Genomic DNA, 22026 nt, shown 5'->3' on the forward strand with positions numbered 1-22026 from the left:
GGGCGACTGGCGCACGATATTGACTATTCACATTTCAGTGCGCAACCTGTAAAAAATTCTTAATTGTTATGCAAATCATGTGGCAGAGCACTCTCATGAGCTACGCTTGCCGCTCCAACATTTCATTGCCGTCGCTTGTCTTTGTTGCTCTTTAGTGCACTGTGACAGCTCTCAAATGCAGCGCGAACTGAAGCGGTGGTGGCTGTGGCACCGCTTTGAACGGTTAATGAGCAATTAATTGCCTCGTCCGGATGCGAAAATGCCGAGGCTGCAGGTAATTGGAAGAGCAACATCGAAAAGCAATCGATTCCAATTTGATGGTAATACAAAAATTGCGTTTTAATACGCCAATGTCAGGCGTATAATTTAAGAAAAAGTGAACGAGTTAAAACCTGAGTAAACAACTCACTTTGCCGACTAGTTTGCAATACTTTAATGACGCGCCTGTTGGGTATCCTTAGCTGCTGCAATCGCTATTGACGGACACTCCTTTGTTCCGGCGCGGTTTTGGTCAACGGACGTGCAACGCTTGTCGCTTTCACACTCTCCTTGCCGCGTGCCAGCTAAATTGACAGTAATTTATGTCGTTCGAACACCGGCGATATTCGTTGGTCGGCGTTCGATGTGACTGCAAGATGCGCGCCCACGCATTCGCCACTCACGTCGGGCGCTTTCAAATATTCAGCATATGCGACACTTTTCTGTTTGCCGCACCCAATTCTCTCTGTGCGCTACGCTTATGAAGATGTCTCCGCGTTGCAACGACACAGCAACATGGCAGTGCGCGTCTGCGAGCAGCACAGCGTCTGTGTCGTCGGCATTTTCTGCATTGCAGCGCGTCTATTAAACGAAATGACATGCTACGCAATTCCACATAAGCTTGTGCGCACAGCGACACAGCGACGCGTAGGCAGTGGACATATTCTATTACAACCAACGATTCACAACCACACATTTGTGCATAAGTATGTACATGTGACGTGCGCTTTACTTAAAGGCAACACACAATACTTCTTGCAGATCGCTTGTACCTTGAGGATTTTGCATCATTGGAGATTTGAGTATTGTTCGAACGCCCGTGGCGCTTCGGCGGAGGTAGAGAATGTTGTAATGCGTGTAGTTAACATATTCCTCGGGAGACTTAGGCCAAGAAACGGAAAGAGCTGTTTTTTAAATTGCCTATAGTGTTGGTGCAACATTAAGGCGTTAAAATAAAAGTTAAAGCCGGATTTTACTTACATTTTCAGAAGTGTTATGCTTTTCTTTGCATTGAACACGTGATAAAAACTTTTTTTGAATTACCGATGAGAATATTGGTAATAAATGTAATGACTAATGCCTATAAAACCCGCCTTCGTAATTGGAATTATATTCTATAATTTGAATGGAAAATAAGCCGAACATTGTACAAATAAAAATTAGTATTTAAGTTAGGCTTTATATCACTAGAAATCTTGAATTTAGTTGAATCATTTGGGTCTAAGTTACGGCAATGCAGCCTGATTTGTAACCGGTCAAGTTCTGTCAACTCAGTATTCCTCACAAGGGCTGGAATATTATTTTGTCACGCCATACTATTTGGTTGAACGAGATCTAAGATAAGACAATGTCACTTCACATGAACAACCTAAGCCTTAAAGGTATGCATCAGTGAAAGATAAAAAAGATTCAGGGTGTTGACTCACACTGAAATTGGTTGACAATAATTTGGACCATGGTAAGCATTGCAAGATATAATTCTCCGCGCTTTTTCTAATAAATTCTTCAAAGTCTTTCAAAAAGCTTCAAGGAACTTATTTAAAAACAGATTTTCCCCATCACGATCTCTTGCCAATGAGTTCTTCTTCTTTAATGGCGTAGACACCACTTACGCGGTTATAGGCCAGTTAACAACAGCGCGTCAATCTCTCTAATGAAGTGGAGGTCTTCCTCTTTTTCTGCTTCCCCCGGCGTGTGTTGCGTTGAATACTTTCAGAGCTGGAGTGTTTTCATGAGTTAATGTTAGGACATCGGTTGGTGGCATTCGTTTCGGAGACAGCCAGGTTGTTTGATGAATTTTCTTATGCTAGAATCTAGTACTACAGATAACCATATTTCGGGCCCCAGCGAAGTTGATCAGCCTCAATTTGCTGAATTTACCGACCTGGCGTTAAAGTCGCCATCCACGATTTTGACATCGTGAATGACCCACCACGAATCCCACACCAAATTTGCGCCACTGTGGTAAATGCCACAAGGACCTACTCGTCTCAGTCCTTGTATCGTCCATCGCATTTCTTGGAGGGCGGTGATGTTAACCTTCATTCTAACGAGAACATCAACCAGTTTGACAGCGGCACCTTCCCAATTAAGAGACCGGACATTCCAGGTGTATGCCCTTAAATCGTAAGCCTTAACATGTTTGCAGGGGTCGTCATCAAAAGGGGGGTTTCTCTTCCGAAGCTGTTGTTTAGTTTTCATTGAGGTCGTTTTTTACGTGGCGAGTCCCAAACCCAGCGCACAACCCTGTGGAGGGGATGTTTCGCCTTGTCACTTTAGCTCGCCTTCAAATGGATGTTTTCTGTCTACCCCGAGGATACTTAGTCAAAGACCGGAAGTCGTGAGCTGCTTGAGCCACATGTAAAAGAACCGGTTTTGATCACTACCAAGTTAATGACAATCAGAGACTTGCGTGAACTTCTATACTTAGCTCCATCCTCCTATGTATGGCAATGAGTTCTGTAAACACGTTTAATGAAAAAAATGTGAAAAGGATTTAGTTCACACAAGCATCAACCAACAACGTTGAACACTGTTACATTTTACGTCACTTTAGCATCATTCCAAGAATTGGCACTCACGAAATGCGAACTGATTATTACACCGCTAATAACTTGTCCGATTCCAGACTAAGGAAACATGTACAAATGTTCATAACAACATTTGCATTGCGTTATCAAAAGTGTGGTTATGAATGTGTCTGAGTGTCTGCTGTAGTTTTGTTTACCAAGATCGATGCGCTGCTTTCCTTTTGTGGCTAAATCGCGAAGATGACATGGAACATGCCTTAAGGCGACAGCGACACTCGAATTGCGGTAACTAATTAAAAATTAATTACTTCGCAATGCCAGCTAACACTTACGTACGTGGTTGCTAGGGATGTTGCAAGTAGGTGTGATCTTTGTGGTACACGCTCGTAGGATGGCTTAGCTGCGCTTTTTGTAAAATATGAATACACACTTGTAAAGTGACAAAAGTGACGGCTTAGATGGTCGCAATTTTGTGTTATCGATTGGATGCTTATTAGCTTTGAAGAGTTGCTTGGCCAGGTTTCCGTTGTCTACATGATGGCAACCGCTACTTTTAATGTGAATTAATAAATGGAAACTGATTATTAGATTCTTAAGAGATTTGATGTTTTGTTTTCCTTGTGTTTCAACTAAAGAGAGAGAGGGAGTGAGGTCCTGTAGCGTAGCTACAAAACTTGAGACATAGAAGTGGAACCGTAAGCTGTCCATAAATCCATAGAGCCACTTAGGTATCTCTGAATTGGTTTGTTCCATTTGTGCTACATATTTCTTCAACCTGTTGGTTCATTGGTGAGCCTGTCAATTGGGAAATTATGTGTACTGTGTTAAAAATGATCAAGCTGACTTGCATGCAATGCGGTCATTACTCATTAGTATTCTTTACACTGTCCACTTCCTTGCACTCCCTTCTCAGGTTCCCGGTTTGGGCGCTCTTCTCCACTGATCAACAGATATGTGGCCGTAGCTTTTGCTTGGTTATCGTTTGCATTATTATTGCTGTGATATACATATACTATCTTCGACTCATTTGCTTTACCATACTTTCGAATACAACAACTACGAACGATGTTTAGAAACAGGATTTGGATAAATCGCAATCCCAGGTGGACAGAATGTATGCAGGTGTACGGTGCGTCACGGCCCACCGTTGAGCACTAGCGGAATTCGAAAGGTAATTGAAAATTAGCCTTCTTTTGGACAGCACATTCTCATTTGCTCATTTCCGCAGTGTAATTGAGTTGGAGTCGTTGTGGCAAGTTGCAGCCGTTAATGGCCATGGGCTGCATTGCTGCCAATCTGCATCATCTCTATTATGGAGACGAAGAATTTTGCTTTGCTATACAAAATACCATTTTTACTATTTTCAAGACATCTTGCAACAATTTGATTACAAACATTGAAGTTGTTGTAGATATGACGGCAGTAGGTATTATAATGTCGGGTTACAATCAATTTTAAGTATACTCACATGAGAGATATTCTGCAAATAATATTTCGGAAGGCTGTCAAATTGACAGTCCTTACGCAAGGTTAGGTTCGATGGCTAATCCTCAAAATGGCGATCGCTTATGGACTACTACATGAACTTATGTAGAATGCAAAATCGCAAAAATATAACTTCTATATCCAATCCTACAAGTCGACAAAGCGCCTAAAAGAATATAAAACTTCTTAGCCGCTTAATTTCTATTCTTATCAGGTCTGTCGAAAATCTGAAATTATGGAGTCCTAAGTGTTTAATCCTTGATCACGAGAGGGACAATAAAGAAGAATTATTCTTATCTCCTCTTCTTCCTTACAATAAAACGGGCATCCGATAAGAATCTCAACCTTACAGAACTTCCACAACTAGGGAGAGCAAATAGCCCTTGCGATCGACCATGGACAAAAAGAGCTTGGGACAGCGGAAGAACCAATAGTAGGGGCCAAGCTCCTTTCAGCATCTAGTAGTAGAACTCACAAAGATAGCGGAAGACGGATCCATTCCTTTGTCAGCCTTGTTCCTTTCAGCTAATACCAGTCTTATCAAAAACGACGACATTGTTAACGAGGCATTCGGCAAAGAAGTCTTCAACGGATTCTACCCACTCACCTCTCATCCGTCAGAGTTCGGTTTGTCGACTACATGATAAAAAATCCGGTATGAAGTCAAAGCGTGTGAGAATTTACAAATGATCAGACATATTTAGAAGCTCAGATTATCTGAGTTTTATAGCATCTTGAGCGCCACTCAATGAATGCTCTAGAGCTTTCCTGGAACTGTGGGTTTTTCTAGGGCTTTTTTACCACACAGAAACCCCAGAGAACAGAATGGTTCTCTACTACTTTTGGTGATGGACCATCGCAGACTACCCCTAGACATACATAAATTCGGAACTGTTAATCGTAAAAACGATAGCGATATATCTATTATATTTTCTCTAATCTTGTATTGAAATTGAGTTAATAAATTCTAAGAAAGATATCAAAATGTAATTCTGATGTAAATAATAAAAAGAATTTAGGAGCCGAAAGTGTTTTTTGGCTGTATCAAACTTTTTAGCCTAAAAAACTATATATGTGTAACAATTATCATTAATACTAGTACAAGTATTTACGTGTGTATATATCATTGATTAGATAAAGATTTCTTAACTTGCGATTTTTAAAATTTGATTTTGAACTAATCGTATCAAAAACGTTCAAAGTTTTAAGGCCACTGTATTACATGTGTTATTGAACAAAACTGACTTGTCTTGGCAACTCTGATTCAAAGTCAAGCTGTCAAAACAAATAAATATTTATACAAACAAAGTCGGGAATTTGTTTGAAAGTGTGATAAATAAATATTTTTGCAGCAATTTTTTATAAAATACATTTAAAATGGGTAAACGGCAACATCAAAAGGATAAGATGTAAGTAATTGGTTGCCAACGAGCGATTTTAGCATATCATACCATTAATTTTTCGTACTTCACTATACATACTTAGGTACTTAACGTACACGGAGTGGTCCGAACTTTATGGCGGCAAGAAAGTCGAGTCTGCAGAAAATGAGCATATCAAATTCAAGCGCCTCCCCTTTGATCATTGTTGCATTACAATGGTACCGTTCGATACTCCCTACTGTGATGTTGATGGCAATGTTTTTAGTTTGGAGGCAATACATGCATTTATCAAAACATTCAAGGTAAATCCAATCACCGGCAAATCACAAGATGCAAAAATTTTGATAAAGCTGAATTTTCACAAAAATGCCGAAGGAGAATATCATTGTCCAGCTCTATTCAAACCATTTACCAAAAATACACACATTGTTGCACTTGCCACAACCGGCAATGTGTACTCGTGGGAAGCTATTGAACAGCTGAATATTAAAACGAAAAATTGGAAAGATCTCATCGACGACTCACCATTTCAACGCAAAGATATTATTACTATACAAGATCCGCATCACTTGGAAAAGTTTGACATCTCACGATTTCATCATATACGAAAAAATCTGCGTGTGCTCTCTGAGGAGGAGCAATTGGAACGCAAAGATCCCACGAAACGTATAAAAACAATGAACTTGGAAACTAAAGAAACACTAGCAGAACTGGAGAAAGACTATCAACCACCGGAAGAGACGCCAAGCAGTTCCAAGCGTACCGCCGACAAATTCAATGCTGCTCATTATTCTACAGGCGCAGTGGCTGCAAGTTTCACATCAACTGCGATGGAGCCTGTTTATAATCACGAAGCGGCTATAATCGAAGATGATTTAGTTAAATATGAGCGTGTAAAGAAGAAAGGTTACGTCCGACTGCAAACTAATTGTGGACCACTAAATTTTGAATTGTATTGTGATGCTGTGCCACGCGCTTGTGATAACTTCATGCGACATTGTAGTGACGGTTATTACAATAACACCAAATTCCATCGTTCCATACGAAATTTTATGGTTTGTTATAGTTGCTAACGTTGCAGATATATGTTTTTAATAATTTTTAATACTTTTTAGATACAAGGTGGTGATCCAACAGGAACTGGCACAGGCGGTACATCGATTTGGGGTAAAAAGTTCGATGACGAATTTAAACCCAATCTCTCTCACTCAGGTCGAGGCATGCTCTCAATGGCGAACTCCGGACCAAATACAAATGGATCACAGTTGTGAGTACTGACACATTTGATTTGCGAGACAAATCGTTTAACTATTGCATCTTTTACAGCTTTATAACATATCGTTCTTGCAAGCATTTAGATGGGAAACACACAGTTTTTGGGAAATTAGTTGGTGGCATGGATACATTAACGCAAATGGAGAAAATTGAAGTGGATAATAAGGATCGTCCAATTGAGGATATAGTCATTGAATCTGTGCAAGTTTTTGTTGATCCATTCAAAGAGGCTCTAGAAGAATTGGAAAAAGAGCGTGCCGCGGAAATAGAAAAACAAATACAAACCGCTGCAGATGTTAAGAAGCAGAAACGTTTAAATGAACCACTGAAAGTTTATCGACAGGGAGTTGGCAAATATTTGAACTTAATGGAGGCAAAAGCCAGTGGTGCAGACAATAGTGCGAAACACGATGCCACAAAAAAGAAACAAAAATCTGTAGGTAAAGGAACCTTCGGGGATTTTTCTACATGGTAGATTTAGATTTATTCATACAAACGTATAGATTACATACTTATATAAATGACAAGTTAAAAATTAACAAACATATTTTTGTACCTTAGCTAATGAAGAACGCTTTCACGCCCTTTCCTCGCTGTCACTAATTGCTTGCTCCCGTTCTTTCCAGTTCTTTTTCATTTCATTTAATTTTTGCTGTCTGCGCTTGCGTTCAGTCGATTTTTTTGATTCAAGAATTTTTAATTGTGCTGCCACAGCATTCTCGCCATTAAAATGGGCATCCAATTTTTCCAATAAAAGTTTTCGTGCTTCTATGCGATTTTTAGAAGCCAGTCGATGCGTGTGACATTTTATTGTTAAGTTTGTTGGGATGTGACGCAAGAAAACGCAGTTGGAAGTTTTATTAACTGATTGCCCACCAGGCCCACTCCCGCGCATGAAGTCCTCCTCCAAATCGTCCTCATTTAATTTTGGGTACTTTGAGTAATCTATTTTATTGTTGTTGGTTTTAAAGCGGTAGCAAGTTGTAGACTCTGCTAAGCTGGTAGGTAGTGCATTGTGACGAGCGGCAGCTCTTCCTACCAGTCGTTGCAACATTGCCGCTGTTCAGCAACAATTTAAAGGATGCGCCCTTTTCGCAAAAGCGTTTCGCCGCGCTAGAAGGAATTATACAAATATATTAATGATATTTTAGTTTTGATTTTTTGTAAATTAGTTACCTTGAAATTGAATTCAATTTGTACTGGATCGCTTAGTGCACGACCCTCTCTGAATTCGCGTCGTATGCGACCCAAGAAGTAGTTCTTGTCTGTAAGTTGCAATTGATTGCCGTACCGTATTAGATGCTTGTAGAGGCGCAGTATCTGCTGCTTAGAAGGTTGTAACATTTCGGTATTATTTTTACGATTTATTTACTGCTTTTGTAAGCACAAATACTTATCCACTTTGGTGCAATGCATGCTCGATTAAATAAGAAGACAGCTGTGGCAAAAATCAGCTGTACCGAACTATCAGCTGTTATTTGTGGCTCTAAAACTGTAAACTCTGTTAGGTCACCTCTTCCGTTGCTCTCAAACTGCCAACGTGGTTTTGAAAGCTTGTGTTCATTAATGCAATGACAATTTAACTGAAGTTGTTCTGCAAATTACCGAATTTTCGACGTAATTTTGAAAACACTAAGGACCGTTTCCTCAATATATGGTTAGCAGGCATCTGTTACTTAAGTTCTGGTTAAAGAATGCTTCTTGATTGAGTTAACCGAAGCTTGTAACCGTCAAAGTTCTAGGTTGATGTTGAGATCCAGAGTCAACTTATCGTTATAAGATTTCGGAAGCTATCTACTATTGAATTTCAGATTTCGAGCGAAGAAAATACATTCTCATACACATACATCCATAAATATGCATATGTCTACACGAATGTACATATGTACATTATATATCGTATTTATATGATGTATTTGCCCAGCTTATAATCCGTCTATAACAACTTCCTCAATAAGACATACCAAAGCATTGCAGTGCCGCTACTTTATAAACTCCACTTGAAAGAATGCAAATTTAAATTCCGCATTTTAACGAACTTAGGCACTCCACAACCCCATTTGCACACAACACAGCACAGACCTCAGAGACATCGCTTTCCACAGCTCGGACCACAGCTTGTCAGTTTAATTGGACATTCTAGACAGCATTGCAAATGGACTTCTCACAAGCAGGTGCCTACAGCCGAACAACGGTTACCTACCAATAATCGTAAGTACAGTGCTTGAAGAATGTCCATTTGTATTTATTGTGATTATGTCGGGGATAATAATCTACCACAGAATGATCGAAAGGAAGTGCAAGTCTCGTGATAGAAGGCAAAGCCAATCTTAGACAGTGATCGGCGATGCAGCGCTTGTTAATGAGACAAATGCTCGTCTCAGCGTTCAATCTCAATGAATGTTGACTGCTGCGACTGCAAATTTGCTGCCTCAAGTATTTGTGTAATGCTAGTGCTGCCGCGGTAGCTGCTTGCTGCAGATTACTGCCGAGATGGCGGCGTCGTTAATTGCCACTTGCCTGACTGCTGGAAGCTATCCCGATAATCGCGCACTTTGCTGGCGTTCGGTTGCTGAAGTTTGCATGAATGGCGGAGCGTTACAGGTTGTTGCCACATGCCATTGCTGGGCTGTTGTTGTTGAGCGTTGGCAGCTGCAGCAATCGATAAATGCCTTCAATTATCGCCAATTCATCTTCCAGTGTGGCGAATGGCCTCCGCGGACATATGCGCTTAATTGGACAACATGAATCGGCATGTTGCCTCTACACGCGGCTGCGTACTCAATCAAATCTTTGTGGCAATTGTTTGTACTTGCGGGAGATTAAAATGTTTCTTGAAAGTTTTTGACGGTTACAAGTTGTAAGTTTACGTCTTGGCAGCATTGAATTGACGGGCTAATGGGCAGAAGGAGTGAAAATACATTCTCAGACAGAAAAGGCGACAAATACTTTATGCCTGCGCACACATACTCTATTTACATACATATGTACAGGTATGTATGTTTTCCCCTTAAATAACCATCCAATCTAAACAATATTTATAACCGCGGAGGCCAGCCGAAAAAGTCTTTTCGTATTTTTTCAATAGATGTCGTTGCAGTCGTATATCTCCAGTGCTACCAATCACATTGTGTCATACCATATAGTGAGATACCATAAGGTGAGACTTTAAGCTTCATTTAACTAAAAAATTAAGACCGGAGAAGTTGGAAAAAAGTTACAGCTGTTCAAAAATTAGTGAAAATAATAAGGAAATACGCTATATTTTTCAATTTTTGTATAAAAAAGGGAAGAATGCCACGCAAGCCACTAATGAAATTTGTGAAGTTTACGGAGACGATGTTGTATCAGTTCGTGTAGCCCACAATGGTTCGCTCGCTTCCGTTCTGGAAATTTCCAAATTTCGATTTGCACCGATGGAATAATATCCCTAGCGGAAAAGGGCAAAAAGTGGTCGACCAAAATGGTACAAATTTGTTTATTTATATATTAGTATAAATACATATAAAAAAAATAAGCTGAAGTTTGACTAGAAATACGAAAAGACTTTTTCGACTACCCAAAATTTTTAAAAAACATTAACACTCTCATACATACACATATGTATGTATGTACATTTAAACGAATGATTGTGCGTTAAAATGGCGCGAATTATGAAGCCCACTAACTGCCTAACTAACGCCATGTTCGCATTCAAAGTCAGCAATAGTTTCATTTAAGCTGCTTACTTGTCGCTTGACCGCACATGTTTATGTGTGCGTTAGTGCGTAATAAATACAAATGTGGCTGATTTGGCTGTTCAAAACACACGCAACAACAAACATTTTGAAATAAATGACAATGTGCAACCAATCAGGTGCATTTTAGTCGATTTGTTTTTATTACTTGAAATTGAAAATAAAATTTAACAAAAACCAGTCTGGAAACCTGCTGAGGCGCGAATGTGAGTGCTGCGTTATGCGCTGAGGCCTCAGCATTATAATTTACTTTTTTAAGCACCTAATCAGTACACATTTTTTCTCTATGCAGGTCAAGTAACTGTAAAGTATACTATTTTTAATTTCAATGCTTAATTTGACATGTAATAATATTATAAAATGTATTGTCTAGATCTAAATGTAGGACTGTATTTTTCTGGATTCACAAACGTTTTGTGTTTTTTAGAGATAAGGGGCTCAGATAGCCTAGCCTAACTTGAATAAAATAATACAAAATACTTCATCTACGGATTAGTTTTAAACAAAAAAATAGAGGTGATTTTATGTTAATGTTTTTAAACGGAAATTTTACAATTTTTGATTTTAATGTTAATTTTAACTTCAAATTAAAAATTAATTATAATTTAAATTTTAATATTGATTCTGATTTAAATTTTAGTTGTAATTTTAATTGTAATTTGGATTTTAATTTTAATTTAATTTTAATTCAGATTATAATTGAAAATTAAATTTTAATTTTAATTTTGATTCTGATTTTAATTTTAGTTTGAATTTTAATTGTAACATTAATTATAGTTATAAATTAAATTAGATTTTAATTATATATTTTTTTCCTTTCAATTTTAATGTAGATTTTAATTTTACTTTTATTTTGATTTTAATTTTAAATTCAATTTTAGTTTTAATTTTAATTTTGATTCTGATTTTCATTTTAGTAAAACTAATTATAATTATAAATTTTAATTATATTTTTTATTTTATTTTAATTTTAATTAAGATTTTAATTTTAATAATAAATAAAATTTAGAATTTGATTAAATTTCCTTTCAATTTTAATTTTGATTCTGATTTTAATTTTTGTTTAAATTTTAATTGTAACATTAATTACAATTATAAAATAGATTAAATTTTAATTATTTATTTTTTTCTTTTCAATTTAATTTAGATTATAATTTTAATTTAATTTAATTTTAATTTTAATATTAATTTTGATTCTGATTTTAATTTTAGTTTAAATTTTAATTTTAGATTTTAATTTTAGTAAAACTAAATATAATTATAAATTAAATGTAATATATAAAATAAATTATAAATTTTAATTATATTTTTTATTTGAATTTTAATGTTAATTAAGATTTTAATTTTAATAATAAGATCGAAATTTAAACGTGTGCTCTTCCGATCTAATTAGATTTTTAATTTAAATTTAATTTCTTTTCCTTATATTAGTTTTTTATTTCAATTTTAATTATGCATATCTTAGTTTTAATTTAATTTTTAATTTTTAATTAAATTTTTCAATTTTATGTTCGTGCAATTTGTTAGATTCGAAGAACTGCTTCAACATAACTCCGTTATTGAAGCCAAAAATTGAGTTCAAAAATTGCAATGCGTTTGAATTGCTGAATTGCCCCTCACTTGGAGTCCACACGACCACGTCTTTTAACTCAAATATGTTGCATTGCAAAAGTTCGAAGCATGTAAGTTGCAGTTGTTGCAACAAGTTGTAACTGCATTTGCAAGCATCATCACGAACTTCATGTTTGATTCGCGTTAATCGACTGCTGTGTTGCTATGTACTTGCTGCGAATCGAAACAGCGCATGCGCAAAGTTTTCGTTGACAAATGTTTGTGTCATGGCAGACGGAACGAGAGTAGGCGCACTGTTACTGCATGGTTGCTTCCATTCTAATCAGCCTTTGATAGTTGGCACTCCATCCCGGTGGAACAGGTTCGCTAAGAATTCAAACATTTTTTGCTTTTCGTTGTTCTTCATTTTCGCTTTTCGGTGACGAAAAGTCACGCGATGGATTGTCTATCGCTGTCAGCAACTGCGTACATTAATTTGCATCGTCCGTAACATGTCCGTCAGTTGCGTGCCACTCCGGTTTAGCTGGGGATGTATAATCACAGTGTTATGAAGGTGAAAGAAACAGCAGCAGAAAAAGAGGCGCCAATACTTGTCAAATTTATTATTATTATAATGTAATTATTCGTCACCCAAAAATGGTTCATTATTTGTGTAATTTTAAACTAGAATCTGTTATGGTTTCTACCTCCAGTTTCGTATTCCTTCGCAGTTAACATTTAGCCCACTTTTCCAAACTGGTCTTCGGTTCAATTTACACCTAACTAAAAATTCTAAGCCCAGCGTTATAACCTTTACAGATTGTTGCAAAAATTAATTATTTATTCCCTGCAATTTTTTACCTTATCTCGGCCATAGTTTTAGGCGGTTTCAATACCTACCTGCCACACCGTTCAGAGGGTAGATAGTTGGCGAGCAGTTGCGTGTCTGCACCAGCGAATAGCTGCCGGCGACTGTCAACTGTCTTACCAATTACATCCATGAGCCATTTGCCAAGTTATATAGTAGAAATTTCGTGTGAAGTTGGAAAATCAATCACGCAATACAAGTATACATAAGTATATTGATACAGGCACGACATATTTATTTCATAGTTCTTGTTTCATTTTTTTACAGTTTTTTTACAGTTTTTTTTTTACAGTTCGTACATCACGTTACACTGACACAGTATATTTAGCTTACACATAATCGAAATCCTTGAAAATATCGATATTATGTTTGGTCAATATATCATAAAGATTTCTTATTTGTTGTGTTATTTCAATGTCGGGTTCCTCGCCGCCTCGGTGCAGTGTGTCTTCTCTTATTTCGTCACTAGTCACCTGTCGCGTAAACATTTCCTCACTTCCTTCTTCCGTCGGCTCCACCAATTGAAAGAGAAAATGCGATGCGATGCTAATGCTGTAAGGTAGGAAACGCCAATATTCGCGCAGAAGAGATTCACGGCTGAAACAGAAAGTTTGTGTAAAGTCCTGTACACTTACGCAATTATAATATAGCACAATGCATACCTGAAATACTCAGGTATCTGTTCCTCTTTAGTGTTCTCCTTGAATGCTTTGACCAGACTTGTGTAGTACTCATCGAATATTTCGTCGAAATGATTCTCACGAACTGCCGTGTAAGTAGACAGGGATAAGAAGGTGGCAACGTCTAACATTGGCGAGGAAATTCGCACTGTTTGCATATCGAACATCAGCGAATCTATTGGCTGTTCAGTGCCCTGAGAGAATATTGATATAAAAATTAGATTCCTGTTCCGACCACTTCATATACTCACATTCACTTCGGCATATTTGAAGGCTATATTGTTGCGTAAATAATCGCCATGACAAAGCGTTGCTAGTGGTTCTACCGGCGCGACCATTTTGCGACCAAACAAGAGGTACTCACTAATCATTTTGCAGTAGCGATTTATGAAAGACTCCTCTATGTGTGGCAGATACTTGCGTGCGGAAATCCCAAGGCGTTCCACGCTAAATTTGACTATCATTACCCATTCACCATGTATCTCCGTAACATCGAACCGTGGTTCCCGCAGCAACTCTGTTAGGCGCTTGAACTCAGCGGGGTTTTTATGCTTCAATGCGAAACCCGTGCCGTGAAAAGTACCCAGATTTTTCACTAAAAAGAAAGTCAGATTTTAGTAGATGTATACTATGAAGTTTCTTTCAAAAAGGAGCCGATTTATTCTCTTACATGCTACAAGCGCATGCTCCAATGAGAGATTGACTTTCTGCTTGGCCATACGGAAATTGTCGGCGGTAAAATCTTTCAGTACCATTACGGCTGAACAGTTTTGCAGGTCTCCATAGTAGAAGCGGGGCACATTAAATCTATGTCCGGTAAATTTTTCTAACGCGGGCAGAATACTGTTGTAAGCTACGATCTCGTTGCTAAATAGCGCACGAAATTGTACGGCATCGAATATATCTTGCGGTATATTTGGGGTTTTCTGTAATTGGAATTTTCAATCGAAACGGAACGGAAAATGAAATAAAAATATTAAAATTTTATTATAAGGGCTAGAACAAATGAGAACTAAAGTTTATAGCGAATATACCTGTTAATATCTTTAGAATAAGTTCTCTAACGAGTCATCAGAGGTCTTACATGCTGTCTAACCTAGCGAAAGCATGGATTGTTAGTTAGCAAATAAAGTTCTCTCTTCCACATTTGGAGCATAGATACTGTGTACTCGGTAGAAGTTGATCTACAATCATTTCAAAAGCAATTAAAAGCTCAGCTAGTTGCTGATATGTGGCTACGTGTTCCGTTCTACCCCAAATTTCCGTGGTATTTAAAGCATCATACAAAAAACAAACAGTGAATAAGCCCATACATACAATTTATAGCGCAGATTAGTTTATCCTAGCAGTAAACTGACGAAACAGTTGTGATTATATACATACATACTATATAGTATATATTTATGACACGCGGCATTTTAAAACTTGTATAAGTATGTTTATGCGAAATATATGTGTACGTATTTAATTATTATATAATCAATATTAATTTCTTCGCCTTCAAAGTAATCCCGAACAGATGTAATACACTTATTCCAACGATTTTCCACATTTCGAAACACTTTTCATAAATACCTTTTGGGATAGGACTTTAAGCTAATTTTGTTTTATCTCATCGATAGACTGAAAACCGGTTCCACGGAGGGGCAATTTCAGTTTGGGAAATAAGAAAAAATCATACGGAGCCAGATCTGGTGAACACGGTGGTTGATCGGTGATATTCACTGAGTTTTCGGTACTCTTTTTGAAAATATTAAGCTTTATCGGGTTGAGTCGATCAAGAACGGGTTTCATACAAATCAACCAAAATATCCAGCAAAATCATTCGAACGGACTTGCGAGAGATGTCGAGCTTTCTTGCTAGCTCTTTAACACTTGCCTGAAGTTTTTAAACACTATACACGGTCCACCTTTGACGGTGGAAAAGTCGTTTCACTTTTTAATATTTTCATCAGTTAAAGAGGTTTAAGGTCGTCCAGAACGATGTTTTCAACGATCTTTCAATCATTTTTTGAAGCTTTGTACCACTCGTAGGCTTGTGCTTTTGACAAAACTGAATCATTATAAGCTTTTTCCAACATTCGCAACAATTTGAGACCAATTCTTTGTTCGATATTTTTATCCATTATAAAAATCACAATGCACTACTGAGGTGTACCGACTTATGCAGCTGCTGTAAACAAACTGGTTTTGCATAGTAATTAAGCACAGCCTACTAACTTAGTAAAATATATTTTTTTGAAATATCATTTACTCGAGGAATTTAATTACAATTTTCGGGATACTCTTCAAAGTAAAAAATAAAAAAATTAAAATCAAAATATAACTATTATATTAAGAGAAATTGAAAAGTAATTATTAAATTTTATATTTTGTTCATTTCCGCATAACTGTTACGGCCCCTGATATTAGAATGAGTTCTTGTGTTAAGTAGTCATAAGCACGATAGTAGCGAGTATAATTTTTATCATCTGATATTCGTATGATTAGATTGTTCGTGCACATGCACTTGTTCAGCAATCTAAATTGGTAGCATATTTACTGTATAGATATACTTAAATGTGCTGGGCCTTCGGATTAAAAAAGTCAGTTTTAATGTCTGTACAGGAAAATTAATTATTCTATCTAGATTTATATGCATTCGCTCAATATTTTTTGGTTTGCTTAAGGCATTCCATTTATTTCGGACATACCTAATGCACATGTTTATAAAATCTTTGTCGGAAAATGCACTGAAGTGTCTTCAAGAGCAATCAATGCTATCATCAATTCACTCTTCACTCATAAAACACTTCAGGCTCATAAGACACTTCAGAATGACGCTACAGCTTTATATACATACATATGTATATACATATATGCACATGAAAGCATTATTTAACAGCTTTGAATATATGGCTGCACCTGTAATATGCAATAGTAATACAACACATTTTGTGTAAATGCGCGTTACATGCCAAATGGATTTCAAAACGAATTTACAATTTTTTTTGCGATTTTTGTGCGAAGCAATTTCCTGCATTTATTTTTTGTTGCAGCACTGAACTCACCTTTACAACGATCGTCGTTGTTTTGTCAGGTTTGTCGCCTTGCTGCAGTTTGACTATAGCCCGATAACAGGTGGTCAACATGAAAGCTTCTTCGGCCCCGATAAATTTTAACTGCACATCGATTAGTTTTACATTGTCCGTGGCGCCGTCAATTGAATTGTCTGTCCGAAAATTTGTATTTTCTAAAAGCTTTGGAAATAGCGTGCACTTAAGCCAATCAATTTCCACTTTGATTTTTTCTTCGAGTGCCGCCACCATTTTTGCCTAGAATTTCACAATGCACGATTCACCGCTAAAACGTTTCACACGTTCGTACTTAATATCACGCTAGAACTGAACTGCCAGCTACTAGTGTGAGATATATATTTTAAATATTTCATTCAAAATTGAGATACGAGTACTCTATGCCTCACATTCTGTTATTGCTTGACTAAATGAATGAGAGCGAACTGAAATAAATGTTTTCTACAATAATTATCTGGGAGATCCATTGTTGCATGTGCGAGTACTTCGTAAATACTGATTAAATATACGACACTTGGCTCACTATGTAAGTAAGTTAGCTTGAAATAGTGTTGCGCGTTTTATAAATAGGAGAGTTCGGGGATGACAAGCAAAAATAAACGATTAATTACATTGTTGAAGACACTTGTTGAGCTAGTTAAATTCTTATTTTTTCAACAAACAAGAATTGAAGTCTTATCTCAGTACTACTTCTGCTATCATAAATGATATATATGCGTAATAAATGACAGATTATGCTCTTAAATGATAGAATTACACCTATCTGCTATATTTGACAAAGTAGTGTCGTTTAAATGATTTGTAAAACATAAACGTTTTTATTAAAATATTATTTAACTTATATGAGGAATGGTGGCCGTCAAGGGCTGCTGAAAGCTTTCAATAGATCGAGCCCACAATCCAGTATTCTCAAACATTTTTATTTATTTAATTTATAACTAAGATTATTAAAATAAATAATAAATTATAATTATTGAATTAATTATAAATAAAAAATAAAAATCATTTAGCAAAAAATTGTACTTCTTCCTCTGCTTTATTGACATAGAAAGCGCTTATGCGGTTGTAGCAGAGTTTACAACAGCGCACCAATCGTTCTTCCTTTTCGCTATTTGGCGCCAATTGGATCCTTCTTCACCTGGTCTTTTCAACGGAGTAAAGGTCTTTCCCTTCCTCTGCTTCCCCTGGCGGGTAATGCGTCGAATACTTTCAGAGCTGGAGTGTTGTCGTCTTATAGAGTTTGGTTTTTGTTCGTCGAGAGAGGACTTGACTTCTCAATTGTTTACGGAGTACGAAGTAGCACCTGTTTGCAAGAGTTATTCTGCGTTGGACATTGTTGTTGGTGTTAATACGGGTTCCAAGATAGGCGAAATTATCCACGACGAGCAAAATGGCGAATCGACTTATATAATACACCTAAAAATATAACACACTTAAAGAAGTCCCATTCGATTCTTTTAACGCCTAAATTAAACAATGCCAAAATAAACCGCTCTTCAATTATTCAAAAATACTTATGTATGTATGTATGTTTGCTTTAATCGTTTGACTGTACTTTATACTTATAAATGCATATGAAGCAATTGGGTGCATAAGTATATCCCTCACAATATCTGATAGATATTGTATATCTCACAAAGTGGCAATACGAGTACTTTGATGTATTAAGACCACTTATTAGTAAAGATAGTCGTATAAACAAGTGCTTGTTTACAGTGAAGTGTGAAATTGATTAACTTCTTGAAGTTTTTGTTGCTTTTGGATCAGAGTGCTATTCATCTACATACATCACTTCGGAAAAATTTATATATTCTTATAAAATGTATATATTGTACAATGGGTTGTCAAAAACGTCTTGCGTTATTTTTATTGATTTTTTTTTTTATTGAAATTGAAATGAATTTTTGATGACTCATGCCCAGCTCTTGACCGATGCTACGGCTGCTACTATGTCTCTTTCGACCAATTCAGCGATTTTATCGCAAGTTTCGACGACAGGCCTTCCGGAGCGTGGCGCATCTTCGACCACCTCTACACCAGAACGAAAACGTTGAAACCATCGTTGTGCGGTGGAAATGGAAACTGTATCGGGTTCATAAAGTGCACAAATTTTATTGGCGGCTTGAGATGCATTTTTGCCTTTATCGTAGTACTACTGTAAATTATGCCGTATTTTCTCTTTATTTTGCTCCGTGTCTGCGACGCTATAACTCACGAACGACTTAGAAGAAACGACAATCAATCAAACACGTGTTAGCGCGTGAAATGAGCTTTCCAAAAAGGTATAGCATGACCCGATGCGACGAATAAAACTAGATCTACGCGCTTTCAGCGCCAACTAGCGAAAATATCTACCTATTATATATGTATATATACACCCTGTCAAGAAAGTATCGGGAATTCTCCATTTCCCGCTTATAGGGAAGATATAATATCGACCTTAGTAGATTTTGACGAATTTTATAAAAATTTTAACGTATTTGTGATAAATTTTGGCCAAACACTCAACAAATATCATTGAGCAAACACCGTATTCACCTGATTTAGCTCCATGTGACTTCTGGCTATTCTTGTAAATCAAAGAACCGCTCCGGGGAAAACGTTTTGAGTTAATTGAAGACATCAAAGCAAATTCGATACGAGAGCTGAGGTGACTGACATAAACAGCTGCTTTAAGCACACTGGTTGACAGATTTAATTTTTGGCGTCTTCCATATAAGCGGGAGATTTAAATGAAGAGTTCTCGATACTTTCTGGACAGGGTGTATATACGAACAAATCTGACTTGGACTGAGAAAGAAAAAAACAAAATTTTACGGTTTTTAATACAAATCTTTATTTTAATCCTTTTAAGTCAATACAAGAATACCAACGTTTAATACAATTTTTCATATACTTCTTATAAGCCTCGGCTGGAATCACCTCAGCGCCATCAATGAATTTGGTTTTGGTTTTTTAGTTTTTTAGTTTTTTCTTATTTTTGAACACCATTCCTTAGATTGTTGGATAGTTTCGGCGTTGTATTAAGAAACCCCCATCTCATTAACAGTATTGATACGTTTGATGAATATCGGGTTAGTTACATTGTCAAATACTTCTTTTGTGACACTTACTCAACGTTCTTTTTGCAAATAATTCAGCTCATTTGGTACGATTCCGTCATGGACGCGCTTCACATCCAAAACATTTGCCAAAATGTGTTGACTTGATCCATAATAAATGCTGATAACCTCGTTATCTCTATGTTGTTAACACGACGATTTTCAATCACTATTTCTTTAACTTCTTCCACGTTATTGTCATTAACAGAGGTGGATGCACGAATAGCTTAAGATGAGTTTTCGATGACTTCCCTACCTTCTCTGCATGGTTTGTGTTACTCAAATACTTGTAGAAGTAGACACCTCAAAACACTTTCCAATGATTCAGTAGTTGGGATTTCATTGGAAATACAATAATTCAAGCAAACTCGTTGTTCAATTTTTTTTGCATGGTTAAAATCGCCTCGGTTTACACAAGCAGTTTGAACAAAACAGTTTGTGTTAGAGCTGCAAAACTGTCGATAGTCGGATAAAAGCATCGATAGTTTAAAAAAATACTACCGATAGAACCGATAGCTTTTGCTGCAGAAATCTACTTACTTTTCGCTGGTTTAAACACGTTTTAGAAGAGTGCTTCATCTCTCAATAATTCACTTGTTTTTGTTTAAAAATAATATTCTGTTAACGTTTTTTACTTTTTAGCGCTGCTCCACTATCTGATATCAGCCAACAGCGCTATCAGAGATTTCTGTTAAAGTGGTTTTCTTTAGGCCCAATCGATAATTCTAACCTAAACGCTTGTGAACGTGTGATCGTAAGTTACGTTTACGCATTGGGCTTATGAATAGCACGGTGTATATGTACAATATTAGTTTCCACGCTAATTCCTTCAATGTATTTGAGTTTTCGCATAAACTTAAATAAACCGTCGATAGTCAGAATAAACTATCGATAGTGGGACAATAAAAAGAAACTATCGATAGTCACATTGATTGTTTTGCAGCTCTATTTCGAGTCAAATTTGATCAAATTGTTTCTCTCATTTTCGCAGAAGTTGTGACATTTTATGTAAGCTTTCTCTGCAATAACGCAATAATCTGAGGAACGAAAATCAGGCATTTATTTTTAGAACTGTTCCAAAAATGCAACAATATGCCATTATAATCACTGCTTCAGAGTGCATAAAACATGCCTTTGAGTTTTTTATAAGTATTAAGAAATATATTATATACATACATATATTAAAACAGTTAAATTGTATTAACTCCGGAACAATTTTAACGCAAAGCATTGTTGACAATTCTACGTATATTTTAAATCGCTTCATAAGTAGGTTTTTTATTATGCAATACAATTTGTTAAAAATAAAATATCATCAAACTTAAATACAGGGTTAAGTGCCGTCACTGCATGACTAAAACTCTGCTGCTCGTGGGTTACAAAACACAATCTCAGATTTTCAACAATTTTATTCTCATTGCTCGCGGATTATATTTACTCTCTATTGATGTATCTTTCAATTAATTTATTTTCATTATTCAAACACGGACGGCTTCCGTCAAATAGCTGTGAGATATTCCATACGCTACACATATACATATATACATATGCGCTATTTTCTAGCTTATAAAAGATCCATTAAGAGAGCTGGCGATATAGTCACTTCGTGGCGACAAATACTCAGGTTATGTGCCAAAGTCCAATAAATCTCCAAATGGTAAAGAAAAGGAAATATTTTTTTACATTATTTATTGTCGTCATTATTCAATTATTTCGCTATATAACAGTAATATTAGCCGCCATAACCGTTATAAAGCCATATGTTTATTTAATAATTTATGATCCTTCAATTGTTTAAGAAACTAAATCTGCACAAACTCCACGCATAAATCAATTATAAATCACTTTTCTGCCGCTCTTCAGCTCTCCAGCTCATTCGCTGCTATTTTCTACATAAAAGGATAACTATTCACGGGCTTATAGCTTATGGCTTATGGCATTTGGCCGGGGATTTATGGGCGCAACAATCAGCGTGAAATAAATCAAATCTCTGATTTGTTTTTCACTTATTGTCTCATAAAGAGATATTACGAATGCGACGACTTGAAGCAATTGAGAATGGCAAGCGCTGGGCTATTAGGCTG

General features: G+C 36.5%; 4 protein-coding genes across 4 annotated transcripts; 1 reads left to right on the forward strand and 3 right to left on the reverse strand.

The window, feature by feature from the left end:
• Nucleotides 1-5582: 5582 nt before the first annotated feature.
• LOC120771864 (RING-type E3 ubiquitin-protein ligase PPIL2) lies at nucleotides 5583-7466 on the forward strand. Its single transcript, XM_040100113.1, has 4 exons — nucleotides 5583-5683; nucleotides 5760-6711; nucleotides 6772-6923; nucleotides 6983-7466. Exons 1-4 carry the CDS (start codon nucleotides 5652-5654, stop codon nucleotides 7404-7406), a joined length of 1560 nt encoding a protein of 519 aa, XP_039956047.1. The 5' UTR covers nucleotides 5583-5651; the 3' UTR covers nucleotides 7407-7466.
• On the reverse strand, nucleotides 7367-8004 carry LOC120771865 (probable peptide chain release factor C12orf65 homolog, mitochondrial). Its single transcript, XM_040100114.1, has one exon. The coding sequence runs from the start codon at nucleotides 7983-7985 to the stop codon at nucleotides 7509-7511; it is 477 nt and encodes a 158-aa protein (XP_039956048.1). The 5' UTR covers nucleotides 7986-8004; the 3' UTR covers nucleotides 7367-7508.
• Nucleotides 7956-8356, reverse strand: LOC120771866 (MIEF1 upstream open reading frame protein). The gene is made up of 2 exons (XM_040100115.1): nucleotides 8108-8356; nucleotides 7956-8044 (listed from the first exon to the last, which is right to left on the reverse strand). Exons 1-2 carry the CDS (start codon nucleotides 8273-8275, stop codon nucleotides 8006-8008), a joined length of 207 nt encoding a protein of 68 aa, XP_039956049.1. The 5' UTR covers nucleotides 8276-8356; the 3' UTR covers nucleotides 7956-8005.
• Nucleotides 8357-13332: 4976 nt separating this feature from the next.
• On the reverse strand, nucleotides 13333-17184 carry LOC120772037. The gene is made up of 5 exons (XM_040100408.1): nucleotides 16818-17184; nucleotides 14438-14693; nucleotides 14019-14362; nucleotides 13750-13961; nucleotides 13333-13684 (listed from the first exon to the last, which is right to left on the reverse strand). Exons 1-5 carry the CDS (start codon nucleotides 17073-17075, stop codon nucleotides 13417-13419), a joined length of 1338 nt encoding a protein of 445 aa, XP_039956342.1. The 5' UTR covers nucleotides 17076-17184; the 3' UTR covers nucleotides 13333-13416.
• Between the last annotated feature and the right edge of the window lie 4842 nt (nucleotides 17185-22026).

This window comes from Bactrocera tryoni, chromosome 3, assembly GCF_016617805.1.
Source record: "Bactrocera tryoni isolate S06 chromosome 3, CSIRO_BtryS06_freeze2, whole genome shotgun sequence".
In the NCBI taxonomy this organism is placed as follows: domain Eukaryota; kingdom Metazoa; phylum Arthropoda; class Insecta; order Diptera; family Tephritidae; genus Bactrocera; species Bactrocera tryoni.

Bases quoted from the DNA above. Each gene is read 5' to 3' on its own strand.
- LOC120772037 (XM_040100408.1), bottom strand. From the start codon at position 17,075: ATGGTGGCGGCACTCGAAGAAAAAATCAAAGTGGAAATTGATTGGCTT. The intron at 14,694-16,817 runs GTGAGTTCAGTG...TTCCAATTACAG, and splicing joins CAACGACGATCGTTGTAAAG to AAAACCCCAAATATACCGCA. The intron at 13,685-13,749 runs GTATGCATTGTG...TTTCTGTTTCAG, and splicing joins CAGATACCTGAGTATTTCAG to CCGTGAATCTCTTCTGCGCG.
- LOC120771866 (XM_040100115.1), bottom strand. From the start codon at position 8,275: ATGTTACAACCTTCTAAGCAGCAGATACTGCGCCTCTACAAGCATCTA. The intron at 8,045-8,107 runs GTAACTAATTTA...AATTCCTTCTAG, and splicing joins AAATTGAATTCAATTTCAAG to CGCGGCGAAACGCTTTTGCG.
- LOC120771864 (XM_040100113.1), top strand. From the start codon at position 5,652: ATGGGTAAACGGCAACATCAAAAGGATAAGAT. The intron at 6,712-6,771 runs GTTTGTTATAGT...AATACTTTTTAG, and splicing joins GTTCCATACGAAATTTTATG to ATACAAGGTGGTGATCCAAC. The intron at 6,924-6,982 runs GTGAGTACTGAC...CATCTTTTACAG, and splicing joins AATACAAATGGATCACAGTT to CTTTATAACATATCGTTCTT.
- LOC120771865 (XM_040100114.1), bottom strand. From the start codon at position 7,985: ATGTTGCAACGACTGGTAGGAAGAGCTGCCGCTCGTCACAATGCACTA.